Source organism: Alexandromys fortis, unplaced genomic scaffold (genome assembly GCF_014885135.2).
Source record: "Alexandromys fortis isolate MF-2015 unplaced genomic scaffold, M_Fortis_MF-2015_v1.1 scaffold_6, whole genome shotgun sequence".
NCBI lineage: Eukaryota > Metazoa > Chordata > Mammalia > Rodentia > Cricetidae > Alexandromys > Alexandromys fortis.
Genome location: NW_026067902.1, coordinates 4,435,801 through 4,456,350, shown reverse-complemented (window position 1 = coordinate 4,456,350; position 20,550 = coordinate 4,435,801). Strand labels below are relative to the sequence as shown.

Here is a 20,550-nt window from a genome sequence, read left to right as displayed (position 1 = left end):
TTATATTTCATCAACATATATAAAGCATGCCTGGCAAAATTGTAAGAAACTTAGAAGACCACAAAGCATATTTCAAAAGAGTTCCGTGAGAAGCAACACTGATGTATTAGACAACAACGATGCAGGAAATAAGATGCTGGGGTGTTATCTAAAGACATATAAAGGGATACACAGAGGCGGTGGAGCTGCACCCCCACCCTGACTACGGCCAGCTCTGGGCAGCTCACCTATTTGTGATACTGTGTCTTTATGCAAATGGACATTGCTCTTAGGTCTGGGGATATTCCAAGGGATAGCCTTTTGTCTGGAGACTTTTTCAAAGACAATTTAGGGTGCCTTTTTTTTTTTCTAGAGCACGGGAGTCCCATTTCTAAACTGTCCTCGGCTGATGTCCAGAAACCATTTCTTTTCAAAAGTGAAGTGGAGTTGGTTACCAGAAAATGTGGCACTTCCTCAGGACTATAAATTCTTAATGCTGGCGCTTATTTTGCGACCACCAGGACTCGGTTTGAGCCTGAGGGAAACCTTTAAATAAATGCACCTAGTTCTCTCCTCAGCTTCTTTCTTTAAAAGGAAGAAAAATGAGCTGTCAGGGCAGATGCATGGTAAGAGGAGGAAACGCTCCTTCGGCTGTTTAAAAGCCCTGGTATTTAGCAACAGCTATTACCGCTCCAGTTCTCCTGTTTATGTGCAATCCGTTTAGTTTTCTATTCAGATTCGTTGTGATTGGTGGCGTGCATCATTTTTTGCACGGCTTGATGGTTCTAAATATTTATTGTATCTTTGCCATTGTTGTTCCCCAAACAGGAACTTCCTATCAAGAAATGGAAACATATGCATTCTGAATTAATCTGGCTCCAAATAAATAATAATTCATCGAAATTCAGACACCATACATGGAAAGGCCTCTCCTACCCCCGTTCTTATACGACTAGGAAAAGCAATAGGGAAACTAGTGTGGAATCTTGATTTCAGAAGTGACAATGCATTTTTAAAATGCATGTCATAGAGGAGATGAAGTGTGCATATGAAATACAGAATGGTTTATGGCCAGGCTTTGTCACATTGACCTTTTTTCTCAACACTGAATAAAACACTGCAAGTCATACAGGTGACCGCTAGCCCTGCTGGAGCCTTGGTGAAAATTAAAGGACACCTTCTTGACACACTCCACTAGCGTACCCGCTGAAATATAGGGAGAAACCTATGGTGTGTCTCCTGTCAGTGTGTTCCCTGAGAGATGCTGAACCTGGGTGATTATCTGCTAAGCCTCCACAGTCATGGTACCAAAAACTTCTCAACGCTTTCCATGATTTTTTTGTATTTCACCACCAGACCAGCCTTGTGAACTAACAGCAGTGACGTCATCCGTAAAACGGATGAGGCAGGTGGCCTGCTCTCTCTTCCTCTGTTCCCAGCTGTAGTGAAGCTAGGCTGGTAAAGTCCAGCTTGTACTTCTCTGCACATTTGCCCTCTCTCCAAAGGGAGGTCACCCCTAGAACGTTGTGCCCCCCCCTTCTGAGTGTCCCAAATTCACAAGAAGCTGACCTTCTTTATGCATGAGGAGACCAGCTCTGGTATGCCAGTGCACACTTGGGGCTTCCCCGGGGGATTATTCAGAAGCACACCGGAGTTGCTGTGCCTTGCTCAGTTTTTTTCCACTGCGGCTCTACTTCTCTCCCCTTGCCCCCCACCCCCATCCCGTCCCCTCCCTCAGTTAGTCACAGGCGCCAGAATCCCCATCCTAGACTCTATATCTAGGGAAACCAAACTTAAAAGCTACAGATGAAGAAGGAACTGGGTCTCTGCAAAGTTTGGTGGCGCCTTGCTAAACCAGTGAGACGGAGCAGTTGACTCATGGTCTGACATCCAGCTGTGCCTTTCAGCTACTCTGGCAAGGGTGGGCTGCTCCTCTCTGAGCAGGATGTCCGTCTCCTTCCTCTGGACTCTGTCCGCCCTGACACTCAGCTCTCATGCCCTTGTCTGTTGCAGAAGTAGAGGCGCAGACCATCGAAGAGCTCAAGCAACAGAAATCGTTCGTGAAACTTCAAAAGAAGCACTACAAAGAAATGAAAGACCTGGTCAAGAGACACCACAAGAAAACCGCCGAGCTCCTCAAGGAGCACACCACCAAGTACAATGAGATTCAGAATGACTACCTGAGGAGGAGAGCAGCCTTGGAAAAGTCCGCCAAGAAGGACAGCAAGAAAAAGTAAGTCAATAGGTACCTGCTAATTTTATACCATGTTGGAAGAGATGCTGCCCCCCCCCCCCCGTGAGTGCTGATTTATGTGTTGTGTCTCATTTTTTAACTTGTGCCACCTCAGGGAGGATAGTCACACCACCGAGAGGACAGTCATACCGCGGGGAGGACAGTCACAACACAGGGAGGACAGTCACACCGCGGGGAGGACATGGGCTTTTCAGAGGTCCATGAGCTCCTGGCAGGTTCACCCTTGGAACGGGTGATGCTGAAGTTGTGGTACCCAGACGGTACACCGCTAGGACTGGGGACTCAGAGCAGGAGCAGAGAGACTGGAAGGGGACACATTGTCAGGAGTCCAGCTGAGTGATGACAAATGTTTCTCCTAGACAGAGGCTGGCAGAGACAGAAGGGCTGGATTCTTGTGTTGTTTTGTTTTTTTTTTTTTGTTTTTTTTTTTTTTTTTTTTTTTTTTTGTTTTTTTTTTTTTTTTTTTTTTTTTTTTTTTTTTTTTTTTTTTTTTTTTTTCCTAAGGGAGTTTAGGGGGAGGAGTCTGGAGGAGTGAAGACACGGTCTGCGTGGCTCTGTAGCTTTGCGGGCTCTGTAACTCCTTTGGGGATACTGAAATATATGTGATCACTGTGGCCACATCTGTTCAAGGCACTCCTCTCTGGCTACAGCAGAGTTTACCTTGCGGGAACAGCTATGGGAATGCTGCTCAGACTCAGAAGTCTGGGCCTCCATCCCAGTGTCTGACCCAGACCTGCGGTGGGGCCTCTGCAGTTCTGACAAGCTACAGGGTTTGCTGAACCTGTTGGTTCAAAGACTTGCTATTGATAGGATTAGTTTTCAGAGACATCTCACTGAAAACCTGCCCCCCAGCAACTCTCACTAAGGCACTCCCTGTCATCTCTCTCAACTTCAATGTTTTAATAAAAGTTCATACTATTTAGTTCTCAAAAAAAAAAAAAAAAAGTTTGGTTTAGAACTCTTTAGTGGTGTCCAGAAACTGAAAGACATCACAAAGGCCTTGGTTAAACCCTGCCTGCCTCTCCAGTCTGCTTCCCCAGGCACATAAAGCCACTGCTCCCTGCTTACACTGTGCTGTAAGGAGAAGGGGAAGTGAGGACGGCAGGGCTCATGGGCTCCTCCTGTCAGATGCTTGAAGATGGAGGGCTTTACCTCTTAAGCTATAGCAGATACCTGCTGCCCAAGGTCAGTCTCAGCATTCTGCTTCCTGATTTCCACGTGGCTCTCAGCTTGGTGTTTGTTTTCAAATTCCATGTAGATAGATGGCCCTGAGCTCTGTGACATAGGTTCTAGCTGATCACACTGGGGCCTTTTGCCTTCTGGTGTGGGGCTCTTTCACCCCTGGGTAATCTACTCTTTTGATCACATAAAGAATGTGTTCGGCCAATGTGCTGGTTTGGTTCCCTAGAATCATAGAGCAGGGTACCACGAACTGAGTGTTTAAAACACTGTATCACAGTTCCAGAGCTTAGGAATCCAATATTAATGTGTAAGCTGAGCATCGGCTCTTGAGAGGGTTTGGGAAACATTGTTCCTGGTCTCTCCCAGCTTTTCCTGGTTACAGGAACTATCCTTGGCTTACCTTAGCATGTAGACTATCACATCAGACTCTTGCTCAAACTATCACATGACTTTCTCTGTGTAGGGACACGTGCCCAAATTTCCTCCTTCTTCTAAAGACATTAGGCTCTACATTAGGGTCTATCCTTATCCAATTTGAGCCTATCGTAACTGTGACATTTGCAACAGAAAAAACAGGAAAATTTTCAAAGGTTTCCAGATAAACTGAGGAAGAATACAGCATAAAAGTGTACTGACATTTTATTTGTATTTTAATAAATAAAGCTTACCTGAAGATCAGAAAAGCAAAAACAGCCAGCCACTGACTCTTAACTCTCCCTCAGTCTGAAATGGAGATCCTGCCTCCAGGAATCTTAGAATGAGACTGAGAGTTGTCTTCTACCATGTATATTCCCTCTAGGGCTGGGATTAAAGTTAAGCACCACTTGGATTAAAGGTAGGCACCACCCGGTTTCTATGGCAAAGACTGGGATTAAAGGTTTGTGTTACCACTACCTGGTCTGTAAAGCTGACCAGTGGGCCAGTTTTACTCTCTGATCTTCAGGCAAGCTTTACTTATTAAAATACAAATGAAATATCACTACATACTAAGTACTCACATGCACTTCCCTGTGCATCCCACAGCAGCCCACAGAGTATACACAGACATCTTCCACAGTACAACAGCAAGGACCTGACGCCCACTCACACTGTGGCTTTGTCAGAAACACAGAGCACAGGATGGTACTGCATGCCTACCTATCAGCTGTGTTCTGTGATGTGGTGACATTGAAGCCTGAAGTGTGGATGTTTCCAGAAGAGGTGCCCATTGTGACACAAACAATTTAGAAACTGATTACTAGTCTAGCATATATGTCCATACTATGAATATATTTATGAAACAGGAAAAGCCAAATAAGATGACTTACCAACTGTTCTAAATGTTTGAACCCACTTTCCTAAGCTGTGATCTTGTGTTTTCTTGGAGAATCCTTTGCAGGCTTCTTGGCGACAAATAATATTTCACTCTCTGATCAGTGGGGTTCATTTTTGTTGTGAAAATATTTTCTTCAATGTTTATTAAGTAGGAAATTAGAAATAAAGTGAACATAACTTCAGTTTTCTTATTGTCGTTTTAGGGAACAATTTTTGTCTCCTTTGGGTTTGTTTAGCTAAATGTCAAAACAATTTTCCACTTGTAACTTTAGTTCTTTAATGAGAACTAATAGCACTGTGTGAGACATTATTCTATTATTTAAATAGTCTGTACTATTTTAAAATAAAATGTTGTTTATGTTGTTAAAATACATAGTTTAGAAGATCTTTACTTTTTTAAAGCATAAGTACCCTTGAGTTCTATTTCAATGTGCACTTGAGTTTAAATAAATATCATCATGGTGAAAAAGACATTTTAAGACATTGTTTTCCTTATTTACTTGATTTTCTGTAGTTTGGATTAAAAAATATTCCTTCATTTATTTGGTTAGTTGGTTGGGTTTTTGAGATAGTCTTTGCAGAGCTCAGGCTGTCCCTGAACTAGCTGAGACTATCCTAGGTTTTACAGTATTTTATTTTAACCTCCTGAGTGCTGGGATTACAGGGGTGAGCCAAGTCACTCGTTTTACAAATAGCTCTTATGAGATGTCCTGATTTTTCCTGATAACCGATAAATGGGTAGAGATGGTGAGGGTAACCCAACCATCGTTACTGTTCCAGGATGCAGATCTGATGTAGAATTCACAGTCTGAGCTTTCCTGGAAACATGTCATCGTCTCTCATTTAAAGTCTTTCAAGAGTTTGTCTTAGAGCAAACAATTGCCACTGGGAAATACAGCCTTCCTCTCTAGCTACCTGTCCATGGGCTGAAAACACCGTGGGCTGGGCTGTGTGAGTGTGTAAGCTGCCTGTCCATGGACTGAGAAGACAGTGGAGTGGGCTGGGTGAGTGTGTAAGACACCTATCCATGATCTGATAACACAGTGGGCTGTGTGAGTGTGTAAGCCGCCTGTCCATGGACTGAAAACACAATGGCTGTACCGTGAGTGTGTAAGCCGCTTGTCCATAGACTGAGAACACAGTGGGCTGGGCTGTGTGAGTGTCTAAGCTGCCTGTCCATGGACTGAGAACACAATGGCTGTACTGTGAGTGTGTAGGCCACCTGTTCATGGACTGAGAACACAGGGGGCTGGTGTGTAAGCTTCCTGTGTATGGGCTGAGAACACAATGGGCTGTGTTGTGAGTGTGTAAGCCTCCTGTCCCTGGACTATGAGCACCATGGACTGGGCTGCATCCTTCCTCATACAGTCATCTGAGGACAACTTCTTTGCCACCAGACTGTCAAGAAAGGCAAGCTGCGGCTTCCATGCCATATTGTGACATATAATGTAACATGTGCTCACCTTGAAAACACAATCAAAATGTAATACTTGATTTTTAAAAAGTAATAAAATCACCTTTCCTTAGAGGTAGAACAGATGTAGAAAAAAAATCAGGAGAAATTTGACGCTCTTTGCAAATGAAATTTGACACTCTTTGAAGGGGAACTTAAAGGCTAAATCAGTAGCATTTACCTGTAACCACACAGCCGATGAAGGTGAAGTTTGCCCTAAAATATCTCCTGAGAACTCCAGTTGAATGATGCACATATCCATTTGTTTATTTGCTTTTACACCTTATTGTGCAAATTCCTAATAGCGTATCAAAATAACATTACATTTATACGGATCCACCTCTGCAGCCCATGGTGTCTGAAGATGCCAGGATATAGAGGAATCCAGACAGGGCTTCCACAACCTTCTACTCTGCTTGAATCACACACACACACACACACACACACACACACACACACGCGCACGCACGCAGGGTCTGTATGACCACCATGGCCAACAGAGTAATGATCCACAGGAGGCAAGAAAGTAGTTCAGTTCAACATGACTGAGAAGCAGCATTGGTTCCATCTTCATGACCACAAATAGTTTATTTAAGGCATATTTAAACAAAGCACAATTTGGTGAAAACGTTTCTGATGATAATTGACTCAGCCCTGTGTGCACAATAAGGCACAAAATAAACTAACTAAAGATTGAATGTGATTTTGCCAAAACTCTGTAAAGTACACGTGGCAACTTCCGTAAAGATGAATTTAGAGATTGGCCAAGCAAAACAAACTTACAGTAAGGGTCTGGGGGAGGATCTGGTGTGGTCTCAGCAACACAAATAGCACAAAGGTCACCAGGCTAGTAACCACATCTGCATCCAGCCTTCTGGGAAAATGTTTCTCGGAAGGAACAAGCATACATATTTAATGTTCCAAGTTCCCCCTAGTGCTGACCTGTGAGCACAGGAACCTCCATGCCTCCTGTACACACACACACACACACACACACACACACACACACACACACGAGGCGGGGGAAGTAGGGGAGAGAGAGAGAGAGAGAGAGAGAGAGAGAGAGAGAGAGAGAGAGAGAGAGGAGAAAGAGAGAGATGAGCCATGAGACACATGTGGTTAGTAGGTCCCTGAAATAGAGGTCATTTGAACTGGGGTGTAGCTCAGTTGAAAAAATGTACATTTAATCTGGGCAAGCAAAAAGTGCATTTTATCAGCTCTATGATGTGCTCAAACTGTGTATTATGCAACAGATTTCTCGGACTTTAACAAAGAAAACTGAAACAACTCTTACATCTGTTGAGTTCTAATTGGTTAAATTAACATATGCACACACAATAAATATTTTGAATCCAAGGCTTACTGTCTAGCTAAAATGACACTCAAATTCACAACCAAGCACCTCTTACCACCTACTTTGTTCCTGAGCCACGCTCTGTGTCTTTGCAGATCTGAACCCAGCAGCCCTGACCATGGCTCGTCGGCCATTGAGCAAGACCTCGCTGCCCTGGATGCAGAAATGACCCAGAAGTTAATAGACTTGAAGGACAAGCAGCAACAGCAGCTGCTCAACCTCCGGCAAGAACAGTATTACAGCGAGAAGTACCAGAAGCGAGAGCATATTAAGCTGGTAAGCTGAGGAGCACGGGTTGCGCGTGTGCAGCTGCAGGGCTCTTTGGAGGAGCAAGTGTTGGCGGCTCTCAGATGACTCAAAGGGCACCGTGCGGAAGTGAATTCACGCCAGGGTGGAGAGAGCAGAGTCTGCCCAGTGCCCGCCACACTAGCGCCCCCTTTCAGGCTTGACGTGTTCTGCTCTTCCATCCGTGGTGCTCTGTTTGCCTTTGCCCTTTCCTGGCTTATTTTGGGATGTCATCTTAGTTTCAGGGCATCTTTGGGATAACACAGGGAAATAAGAGGGGGATCTTTGGGATAGCACAAGGAAGTAAAAGAAAATATTCTTTCAAAAATGAAGCATGTGCTGCAAGAAAATTTTCACTTCTGCTTCTTCTATCACTGAGCTTTTCAAGAACAAACACAACAAAACTGTACCGTACGCTGCCCAATGTCCTGTTCTCCCATCAAAGCCTCAGGGCTACCTGTGAAAGCAAAAGACACCCTCTTCTTTAGTGATACCGTGTGTCTGCCAAAATATTTTCTCCTGGATTGTGAAATTCTTGATGCTTTAATAAATAATAGGGATATTTAACATTTAGTCACACACAGAGAGACACACGAAGTTAATTTACTAATAAAATACTAGCCTTGGAAACAAGCAAATGCCAAAAACAAAAGAAATAAATAACCTCAGCTGAAATGAGTAGTTTATTAAGGGAATGGCTTCATAGAATTACCATCTCTGTGTTATGGGTCTGTACGCGTAAGAAAATTCACTGTATATGAAGAGACGGCCTATGGAAGGAAGAAAATCTTTGCCAATTATACGTCGAACAGCAAATTAGAATCTATAAAGAACTGTACATCTTAAACACTATAAAAACAAGCCATCTAATCAATGAATGGGTAAATGAATTGAATGGGCAGTTTTCAAAAAAGGAAATATAAATGACCAATAAATATTTTTTTTAAAATGGTCAGCATCTTTAGCAGTCAGGGAAAGGCTAATTAAAACTACTTTGAGATTGCATTTCCCCCAGGTCCAAATGGCTAGCGTCATGGAGGCAAAAACCAGTAAGGATATGGGGAAAGACAAGTGTGCATGCACCGTTGCTGGGAAGGTAAACCAGTACAGCCACTATGAACATAGACACTCTCAGCACACTAAAATTAGGATTACCACTCAGATGCCCAAAGGAATCTTAGGTCAATGTATCTCAGAGACACTTTACATTCGTATTTATCATTGCCTGTAAACTGAGACTTGCGTTTGTTTCCTGGCCACCCAGACCAAATAATCACACAGAAACTATATTAGTTACTACATTGTTTGGCCAATGTATTAGGTGTACTACTAGCTAGTTCTTACATTTTAAATTAGCCCATTTCTATTAATCTATTATTGCCATGAGGCTGTGGCTTATGGGTAATGTTCTGGAATCTTTCTCCTTTTGCAGCTACATGAGTCTCCTTGACTCTGCCCCCCCCCCCCCCGTGTGTGTGTGTGTGTGTGTGTGTGTGTGTGTGTGTGTGTTCAGATTTCCCACCTGGCTTTACTCTGCTAAGTCATTGTCCGAAGCATCTTTATTCATCAACCAATAAAAGCAGCATTTATACAGAAGGACATCCCACATCAATTTTCACATTTACAACACTTGATGGGAAGTAGCCAAGCTATCCATCAGAAAATGAACAGATAGAGAAAATGTGGTAAATACACACAGTGGTACTAGGCCATAGAGAAAAATTAAGTTATTTCACATGCGGGAAAGTGGTGGAGGTAATCATGTTAGATTAAATCAGCCATACTCCGAAAGACATACCACATGTTCTATCTCATGTGTCCAATCTAGATTTACATATAAAGATGGTGCATGAAAGCAGTCTATGGACTCTAAAGAGGAAAGGGAAAGGGAGAACAAGGAAGGTTAACAGAGAAAGAGGCAAAATACCTTGTTCCTGTCATAGACAGGAGCTACATTTGTGAAGAAGCCACACACATATATGTGCACGAAAGCAGAAGGGGTGCTGTTGGGGAGGAAGAAAAGGACCAGCTAGGGCTGGGGGAGGAGGATGGAGGAAGGGAGGAAGATTAAATATAAACAAGACCCAATGATACATGTGTTTGAAAATGTAACAATGAAACCCCTTATTTTATATGCTAACCTAAACTATAAAAGAGAAAAGAACATGTGCTGTGTAATAGGTGATTCAATGCCATGCCTTTGTCTGCATCCTGGATCCTCCATGACAATATAAAATTAAAAAGTCAGAATCACATGGCTTACCTATTCACAATCATATTCTTCTTGGCCAATTATTCTCAACTGAAAGCGTAAATCAGGATCCTCTGGAGGGCTGGTTTAAAACCCAGACAAAGGCCTTTTTCTAAATCCTTATTCAACAGTCTTCTATAGAATAGGCTGTTAATGAGAGTTCTGTTCTGAGAACCTTTCTTTGAGGACCTGGAACTTAAATGTGAAGTTCAAAGAGGTGTTTTTAACAAGCTCCACAGTTTGAGGTGAGTTGCTGAAGTAAGACAGATGCTGTGGCAGGCTAGTCAGATGCCTCTGCAGTTCAGAGCATTGATTGCCCTTTCAGAGGATCTGGATTCTGTTCCCTGCACCCACATCATACAACTGCTTGTAACTCCAGTTCCAAGGGACGCAATGCCTTCTCTGAAACCCACTAACACTGCATGAACATGGTATGAGACACATACATATACATATAAATACACATAAAATTTTAAATTATTATTTTTTAAAGATTGAAAACAGTAAAAGAATGCTTGAGAAGGTATTGGGGGAGAAAAAAGAAGATTTTGCCTCAAAAGACCCAAGAGAGTCTAAATTAATTTTAATACTAAATGATGACTTTCTTTCAGCTCCAGCTACTATACTACTATCTGATCTTCTCCAATAAACTATGACTAAAACTCTAGAATATAGCAATGAAGACAACAGCTGTGTATTGAACACTCATTATTGGGCCATATACTATGCTAAGCCATTTATAAGAATCATTATTTTGTTTGGTCCCCAAAAAGAACACATTAGATACTCTATGTGGTGACTTTTCTGAGGTGTTCTGACTAGAGGGTGGTACATGAGTGATTTGATCATTGGCCATCTGCCTGTAGAGTCCCCGCTCCCTAACCATTGCGTAGATGCCTCTCTTGCTTCACGTTCCAGGCCAATGTCATGATGAAGGGATTGCTTTGTGCTTATTGCTCATGCAGAGTATGGACACCCCCATATTTAGTATTGATGGCTGGAATTCTGTTCTTCAAGAATGTTTTCTCACATACCCATAAGGTTCACAATTTTTGTACGTTCACAGATAAAAACAGCCATCACCATAATCGATGCCATAATTTTTATCTCCTCAGAAGGAACAATCTACTTCATCCATTTGTGGATTCGTTCAGCAAATAGTTATTAGTATTTCTATTTGCTAGGTAAGCAATTCAAACAAATGTTGGATAAAAATGGCAACAATCCTAGCCCTTCTGGAGCTAACCTTCTACAAGGGGGGCACAGACCATAAACACAATAAATTAGCAAAATGTTTAGTATATTAAGTAGCAAGAAAAGATGATGAGAAAGCTAATATTAGTATTGGGGAAAAAGATGTTCAAGGTTGGAGAAGCATGAAGAATGTACCTGGAAATTTTAAATAGACTTGCCAGGAAGAGACTAGCAGACTGACTGATAAGGCACCATTTGAGTCAGGAGCTGAAGGGCAATTCCAGGCACACACATGGAAGAGAGTTTTTCTAGATGGAAAACATGGCATGCAAAGTGTCTGGTCTAGTTTTGGAAGAATAGCAGAGTGGCTCCATCTAAGGAAGGTTATATGGTATTGAGTAAGACAGATGATATCTCGGGAGGGAACACAGATCTGGGATTTTGGTGACTCCATTTCTTGTGTGTTAGTACTAGATAAGTTAAGCAACCCTCTCAAAATGCTCACCGCTCCTCACCAGAGTGTTTGTGAGCTTGGGTGAAATCTGAGTAAACCACTTATGAAGACTTCTGTTAAGAAGGCTAAGACTCTGTAGATTTGGAAGCTCACAGCTTAGTTCACGGCCATTTGGCTTCCACAGCTTACACTCCATCCCCCTGCTTCCAACATGAATACCAGACTTTTCAGTTCCATATGTAATGACTGGAGATTGATCTGCCTGCCATAGAATTTCTGGCTAAATGATGACCAGAGTGACCATTTTATCTTTGGGGGTGCATCTGACTGATGATTGGGTTACCAGGCTAAAACAGACAAACTCAAGTGTAATTAAAAAGTCAACAGGCCCTGGGGGAAAGTGTCATAAGGAAATTTAAAGAGAAGTTATTTCATCTCTTAAAATGGCTTTGGGGCTAGAATTTCTTGGGTTAAAGGTTTTATAGTTCAGAGATTAAGAAGCCATGACATCAATAAACTCATAACCAAATGTTTACTAAAAATAATAACATTAGCACAACATTTTGATAGATGCCAAAGACAAAAATAAATGAAATACACTTAAGGAGTCTGTGACATAGAATTTTTTAATGTTTTTTGCTTCATTTATTAATTACCTATACAGTGTTCTGTCTGCATGTATGCTGCAAGCCAGAAGAGGGAACCATATCTCATTACAGATGGTTGTGAGCCAACCCCTCATGTTCTCATACCCACTGTCACCCAGTATACCAAGGAAATCTCTTCTAGTTCTCCTTCCCAGGGAAATCCATATGTCCCTAAGGGTGCTTTCTTAGCCAGGTTCTTTTTTTTTTTTTTAAGATTTTCTTTTTGAAGATTTATTTATTTATTATGTACACAGTGTTCAGCCTCCATGTATGCCTGCAGGCCAGAAGAGGGCACCAGATCTCATTATAGATGGTTGTGAGCCACCATGTGGTTGCTGGGAATTGAACTCAGGACCTTTGGAAGAGCAGTCAGTGCTCTTAACCTCTGAGCCATCTCTCCAGCCCCCTTAGCCAGGTTCTTGAGGTACTAATTGAATTAGCTCCCCCCTTTTTCCCTCTGTTTAGAAACTAGAATATATATTTATTTATAAACATATTTTGATCATATTCTTTCCCTCCCCCAACTGCTTCAAGATCCTACCCACTACCCTTCTCACACAACTTTCTCTCAAAAATGCCCCAAGCCCCCAAACAGCAAACTCAAAGCAAACAAAACACCCAGGAAGACAAAAACAGACCAAGACAAAACAAAAAGTGCACACACAAGAAAATGGAGTCTATTTTGTCTTGTCCAACTACTCCTGGGCATAGAACTATTCCTTTCCCTTTCCCAGCAGGCAGCAACTGCAAATGGCTTCTTGGCTAGAGGTGGGATTTGTAGCCGGTTCCCCTTCTCAGTGCTGGGATTTTTTTGTTTGTTTGTTTGTTTGTTTGTTTGAACTTGTGTAGATCTTGTGCATGTTGTCACAGTCTTCATGGACCATGATGTCATATGTGTATCAGTCCCGTTATATCAAGAAGACACTGTTTCTTGAAGATATCCACCACTCTGGCTCACACACTCTTGCCACCTCCTCTTTTGCATGGATCCATGAGCCTTGAGGAGAGGGATTTGACAAAGACATCTTATTTAGGGCTGGGTGGTCTAAAGGCTTTCACTCTCTTCACATTTTTAGTTATGGGTCTCTGTATTAATGACTATTTACTACAAGAAGAAGCTTCTCGGTTGAGGGCTGAGTGATGTTCTGATCCATAGGCATATAGTGTTAGTAGTCATTTTGTTTTATTTTTGCTATATTCTTTTAGCAGGATAATAGTAGCTTTTCATCTAGAGTGTATAATCTATCAGGTCTAAGGGGCTTGAGCACTTTATGTGTCAGGTCCATATCATGAGAGGCCTTAAATCTAATCAAAAGTGTTTGATTACTCCCATAACATTAGTACCACTAACCCACTAATATATCTGCAAACCCTGTGGTTTGTAGCTGGGTGATATCAATGCTTAGTTTTCTCCTCTGACACCATGCAAGTACCTTCTAGTATTATGAATGCTAATCAGTAAGAATAAAGCTTCTAATTTGGCAGCATCTCAGTTTCTCCATGGTCAATGACGTAAGTAAGTTGTGTCTTCGGTAATGGGGCCTTACTATCAGGTTATGGAGAGTAATCAACAGCCTTTATGTAGCCTGTGATGTTTGGGAGTAGGGTTTATGGGATCCTTTTGGCCAATGACTCAACAAGATGTAACTCATTCCTGGTACAGGGGGTTTGACTTGCTGGTATAAGATGTATAGTTGTCTAGTTAGGGTATTGTTTCCCTCATTATATGGTATCTCCATTTAAATTCCATATATATGTGTATGTGTTTGCATTTTAAGAAGCTTCTAGAGTAATAGGTGTCCATATGGCTTTTAATGTTAGTTGTCTCTCCCCATATTCCCTCTTCTACCCTGCTCTTCCATTTCCCTCCTCATTTAATCCTCCTATTTTAGTTTCTGCTTTATCTCTTTATATTCACTATTTACCCTTCTTTCAAAGGGCGCCCCATCGCCCTGGGTCTTTACTAGCTACCTAACCTCTATGGAAAGTCTCTCAAGAGTTCTTCTTTTTTGTTGCGTTGGTTAAGTCAAACCATATAACTTGACAAAAGTTAGAGAAATAGAATCGATTTTGTTTTGAGCAGGTGTAAATCACAATGCAAAGTGTGAATGCAGGAAAAGCTGCTGTAGGAACGGCCACTTGTTCGTTTCCCCAGCTGCACAGGTTCCCAAAATAACCGCACAGAAAATATATAAATTAAATCACTGCTTGGCCCATTAGCTCTAGCTTCTTATTGGCTAATTCTTAAATATTAATTTAACCCATTTTTATTAATCTGTGTATTGTGCATGGCTGTGACTCACTGGGTAAATTTCCAGCATCTGTCTCTGGTGGGGCTACATGGCTTCTTTCTGACTCTGCCTTCTTTTTCCCAGCATTCAGTTTAGTTTTCCCTGCCTAGCTCTGTTCTGCCCTGCTCTGCTATAGGCTCAAAGCAGTTTCTTTATTAACCAATGGTATTCACAGCATGCAGAGGGAAATCCCACATCAAAAAGGCATAGAATCTGAGATAATTTTAGATTTGCACAATGTGGGGACATCTCTCAGAGTTGGCGTGTTAGATTTAATAGAACAATCCATGGAAATTTAACCAAGTGTCTAGAATATGGTGATAGTTCTTTACCAAAGATAATTTGTGCAGGATCAAGAAAAGGAGAAATGGCTTATGTTTTCACATATGAAACATTTGATAAAACTATTTTATCTCTTGATGTCTGTATCACTGCTTCTAAAACAAGAGGATTATAGAAGAATTCTTAGAAAATCTCCTTTGACTAGGATGTTAGTTTCTCTAGTTTCTCTTATATCATAGAATGTAGGAATGACTCACCTCCCAGAGATATTAAAATAATAATTACAATGTTTAGTTTAAAGCAACAGATTTTTTCAACCTTGGCTTGTCTTCTTATTCATGCACACTGTATATTGTCTTGTCTTAATGTATTTTAAATGATGCTAATGACTATTTAGGAAACATTAAAGAAAATGACAATGAACAACAAAACCCAAAGGCAAATCAGGGAATAGCTTTGTTTGTGTCGACATAAAGCAGCTTGAGGAGGAAGACATTCTGGTGTCAGGAAAATTCCATAGAATGCAAGCAGCCTAGAATTGCAGGAAATATTGCATTTCATCTGGCAAATGAAGAAGGCTGAAATGATATGTTTCGCATTTAGAAAAGGAATGATGGACATGATGTTTATCTCCATGGGGCAGCTCCTCTGGGCCTGCCATCCAAATGGACCATAGAAGCCATGATTCATGAGCAAGTTACAAACAAGACAAATGTCATCTCCTCTTGTCAGACTCACATTGCTAATTATTGGAAAACCTCTAGGTGCAATGATGGCTATTTAAGCAACTAGTATTTATTTAATTTATTCTGAAGTAAGTAGCCACTGAGGCTTTCAAATCATAAAGCCCAAAGAGCTGCAGTGATACAATCCATCATGTGTCACTTAGGCTGTAAAATACTACAGCTCTTTGCATCCAACTTACTGGTTTGTAAATAGTTTCCAAGGGTTGTAACTTAAAGCCTCACAGAAGGGTAACAGAAGCTGAAGAAGGCTCTTACTATGGCATAATTTCAGAGCAAAGAATAATTTAAAATGCTGGGAGTTTGTCGAAGGAAATTCTTTACAGTGAATGTAAGTGTTGGCCAGATTTTCAATTTTATTTCTTTCTGAATAACAGAAACTTAATCTAAGGATCATGTAGATATTTTAAAGTTCAAACTGAGGCTCTAGGTCTGGTTCGGTGGTAGATCACTTGCTTGTCATGTGTGAGTACCTGGTTTTGCTTCTGAGAACTGCAATAAACAACACCAAAACATTTATACCCAAGTAAGTAGGTATACATTAACTTTAGTTATGGAAAATAAAAATAAGTGATTGCGTAGGTATGAAAGACCATGTTAAAGAATAATCAAGATGGCTACCTTTTCATCTAAAATTTTCTTCTCTGAGAAGAGAACAAAATTATAGAGAAAGTCAGCTCTGTTTGGACAGGGCTTTGCTCAAAGCCAGACTGTATGTGATGCCCTAGATGTTCAACAAGGAACTGCTGAATGCAGAAATGAAGATTTTTCAACTTCACGGGACATGACTCCCCAGAGTCAATATCTACCATGTCTTTAAATTGTCATGTTGTGTTTGGTCATTGGATCACTAAATAATTAACACACATTGTAAATTTCTTCTTTGTAGAAGTTGACCAGTTCACAGTGAAAACTCACTAGAGGGGCCTTGACTAGTGGGGCTTTGACTAGAGGGGATTTGATTAGAGGGCTTTGACTTGAAGGGCTTTGACCCTCAGGAGGAACTGATGAAAGAGACAATACTTCTCAGGGAGTTAGTGAAAGAGGAAGGGAACATGCTTCATGTTGACGCTGGATGTTTTTCTATTTCCCAAAGCCATCTCTCTCAGAGAGACTATAAATATGATCATTTCTGTCCACACATCTTTTATCCTCTTTGATTTAGCACCAGGGAATTATTTTCTTCTGTGGAAAAAATTTTCTCTTCCTCCAGTGACTAAACAAATTCAAATTTAGTTCAGAGTTGGAAATAAGCGTGAAATTCTATTCTCTGGGGCTTTACTTTATTTTTGTGTGGTTTGGTTTTTGTTTTTTGATTCTTCAAATGGTTTAGATGTTTATCCAAGAGACTTTCATGAATAGTAAACAAACAAACTAACTAAAAAAGATGTGTATTACTTTAAGGAAAAAAATTAATCAAAAGTTAAAATTAAATATTATTTGCAGAATTCCAGATTACCCTCTGCACTCTAGGTTCATTCTGTAGAACTCTAAATCTTTGTTCCATTGCTACCTATAATTGTCCATTCCTGGGGAGGCTTGTAGCTAATATGCACTTAACTCAAAAAGTTAATGTCCTCTGCCCCTAGGTTAGTGCTTCAAAAGTGAGCTTTTAAAATGTGCTTCTGTTACTATGAAAACCACTTCTCAAGGTCATGTGTCCACATCTCACGCAATGAAAACTTTGCACCAAAACTCAAGTTCCTTCACCTTATATTGGTAGCAGTGTATACATTGGTAGGGCTTTTTGCTGTTGTTTGTTTTTGTCAGGTTTCTCCAGATTGCAAGAAATAGGAACTTACAGCAGGCTAACTTGAGTAATAATATATAGTAGAAAAAAATGAAGAGGATAAATCATGTAAATGTATTGTGCATATATAAGAAGGGAGTTGACAGAGATCCATCCAGAGACAACCTATTGTACTGCCTGTAGTCCTCATGCGATCGTCCCCACTCCTGTCCCCCCTTTCTCTGTTGTTTCCGGCTAGTCTTGGTATCATTCTTATTCAAAATGGTGGACAAGACATGGTTTTCATTTATTTCTCCATAGACCTGTAGACAAATCTTAGGAAAGAGGTCTGCTCAGATCATATGATCTGCCAGCCTTGCTACCTTAGTGAAGTCCCATATGTTATGATTAGATCCATGAACTTCTGGATTAATTACTTTGGCAAAAGGATGGAGGCTGAAGTATAGAGCAGTTCCCATGGGAGCCAAACATGAGTCAGAAAGCAAAGTAAGTGCTTCTAAGAGAAACAGTGCTGGATGAGAAGGCACAGATGGGCCCAAACCTACTCAACGAGGTGGGAAAGAGACCCGTTGTGTATGCACATACAATCATCCCATTTCTAGGCACTGCTGACAAAGTTGTGACAGACAGTGCTCATGCTGCTCCCTGGAACTTAATTAGACAAACTGCAAATAGAAATAAGAATGGTTGAGGCAGAGCAATATAATCCAAGGCAGCTCTACAATCCCGGGAGTGATCCTTGTTTGTGCTGTCTTGTTCACATGGGAGTATCACTGAAAGGGTAAAATAATATGAAAAAAAGGTGTGCACAAAAGTCTATGCAGACAGGTCTGGGGACAAACTATGAGTCGAAAAATATATCTGGGGAGACAGGTCCAGTCAAGTCTTGGAGACATTTAAGAAGGAAAAGTATCTGGGCTGGAGTAGAAAAGCCAAAGAGGGACTACAGTCATGGAAGAAGTGCTTGCAAGGTAGAGAGTACAGTTTGCAGACGTGTGCAAAAAGGATTCTTGTTAGCAGAAAGCTGTGTGATGCGGAGGGATTCCCAGATGTCTATGATTTGGTGGGTGTTTGTTGAAAGTACCCAAGAGGATAGGAAAGGCCTTGTGCACTTCTGAGCTGAATAACAGTGCCTGATCCAAAGGGGAAGCCTTGTCTCTGAGAAGAGAGGAAGCCTCAGCTTGCTTCTGCAGATGCTGAGGTGGGGAGGCAGAAGCACTCACAGCTAAGGTTGATCAGTTCACTGAACTGAAGCCCCTAAGAAAGCTGAAAGAGGCATAGCTGTGGTAATTCCTGTTGAAAATGAAGACGAGATTTCTGTGTGAGAGGAGTTGCCAGTTCAATGAAGTTTAAAGTAATTATTCCCAAAATGTATCCCAAGGCCCAATACCAAACTCACAGAGACATTTTGAGGTAGCTTTTTTATTTTTTATAGAAACAGGAACATCTGCTAGGAATCTTATGCAAATTACTAGCATTAAGTTGTTTGGACCTTATAGCAATTGTTCTTTTTTTTTGTTTTTGTTTGGTTGGTTTTTTTTTTTTTTTTTTTTTTTGGTTTCTTTTCCCTAAAGGTATCATTGGAACCAAACATCACTGAGTTTCTAAAGGTTCTGTGAACCAGGAAAATTTAGGGATCTATGAAATAACTACAATTCTGAGAAATGAGCCATAAGTTCAGCAACAAAGAAAGTTCCTAAAATCTTAATGAAAGATGAGATAAATTCCAGTATTTGAAGCAGAATTAAGGCAGTGTTTTAACTTGCTTTCTATTGCTGTGATTTAAAAAAAAAAAAAAAAAGGAAACTGGAGAAAGAAAGGACTTATTTCTTTGACTTCCATGTCCCAAGTCATGGTTCATTGAGGGAAGCCAGGGCAAGAACTCAGAGCAGGAACCTGGAAGCAGGAATTGAAGGAGATACATGGAAGAATGCTGCTTACTTGCTTGCTCAGTTTTCACTGAGCAGGGGCAGCACTGCCCACAGTGGGCTGGACCCTCTCACATCAATCATTAATCAAGAAAATACCCTACACACTTGCCTACAGACCAATCCGATCAAGGCATTTCCTCAATTGGGATTCCTTTTTCCCAGGTGACTCCAGCTGGTGTCAAGTTGACAAAACAAACAAGCAAACAAACAAACAAAACCACAATTGGTGTTAAGGTTGAAGGGGGTGAGAAGGGGGCTACTGCAGTGTGGGAATCACTTGTCTTTCTTGATTTGTTTTGTTTATTTGTTTGCCTTGTGTTTTGTTTGGTGAGCCAAAGCCTCACAAAGCCAGGCTGACCTTGAATGACTGATTCTCTGTCTTCAAATTGCTGGGATTAAAGGTATGAAGCATCACGTGGATGCTCTTATCCGATTTAGAAATAGAACAAAGGGTGAGTAAAAGAGCATGGTTCAGGGAGGGTAGATAGAAATGTGTTTTTGCACAAAATAGTTCATCCCATCCAGACAGGACATTTCACAGATGAACATGGGGTGAAACTCAAATATGCCCACAGGTAGAGAAGACACGAGGGGAAGTAAAAAAAAAAAAAAAGATGTAATTTGGGCAAAAAAGACAAACCAAATTAAGGACCTATGATATGGTATATGGTCTGTCAGGAATTGTGTGTATTTTCCCAGAGCTTTCTAAACCACGCTGGTTAACAGAGATGAGGACATTGAATTTGGGATAAAGAAGAGAACACAAAGTTCCAAAGACCTTGAGATAGAAGCCAGACAAACTGAAATGACTTCTTTAATGGTGTCACCATCTTCCTCAATAATCTAGACAAGGCTTCTCAAATTCCAAGGTGCACATTTTGTCCTGAGAATCTTGAGGAAGTGCAGAGCCTGAATTATTGGTCTAGGGGAGGGCCTGTGAGTTTTCATTTCTAATGTGTGTCCTTGCCCTGCTGTAGCTGCTGATCATAGGACACATGATAGCAAGATCAATTCAGATGAGTCATGAGCCAGACTTCTAGAGCAGTGCCAGGACTATAAGTAGATGCTTGATCAATACTTGTTGAGTTTGGACTGAAATGAATAGTTTCCCACACAGTGGAAGCGGATGAAGTGGGAATAAGAATTGGGAACAACAAAAACCAAGTTCACAGGATCTGAGGACAAA

At 41.1% G+C, this 20,550-nt stretch overlaps 1 protein-coding gene across 3 annotated transcripts in view; it reads left to right on the top strand.

Moving 5' to 3' along the window:
• The window catches only part of Plcb1 (phospholipase C beta 1), a 675,692-nt gene that overhangs the window by 564,419 nt on the left and 90,723 nt on the right, over positions 1-20,550 (top strand). For all 3 annotated transcript variants that reach the window (XM_050132272.1, XM_050132255.1, XM_050132262.1), the window contains 2 exons: positions 1,993-2,212; positions 7,632-7,812. In XM_050132272.1, coding sequence (XP_049988229.1) covers positions 1,993-2,212; positions 7,632-7,812 — 401 coding nt within the window. The remainder of the gene's footprint in view (positions 1-1,992; positions 2,213-7,631; positions 7,813-20,550) is intronic.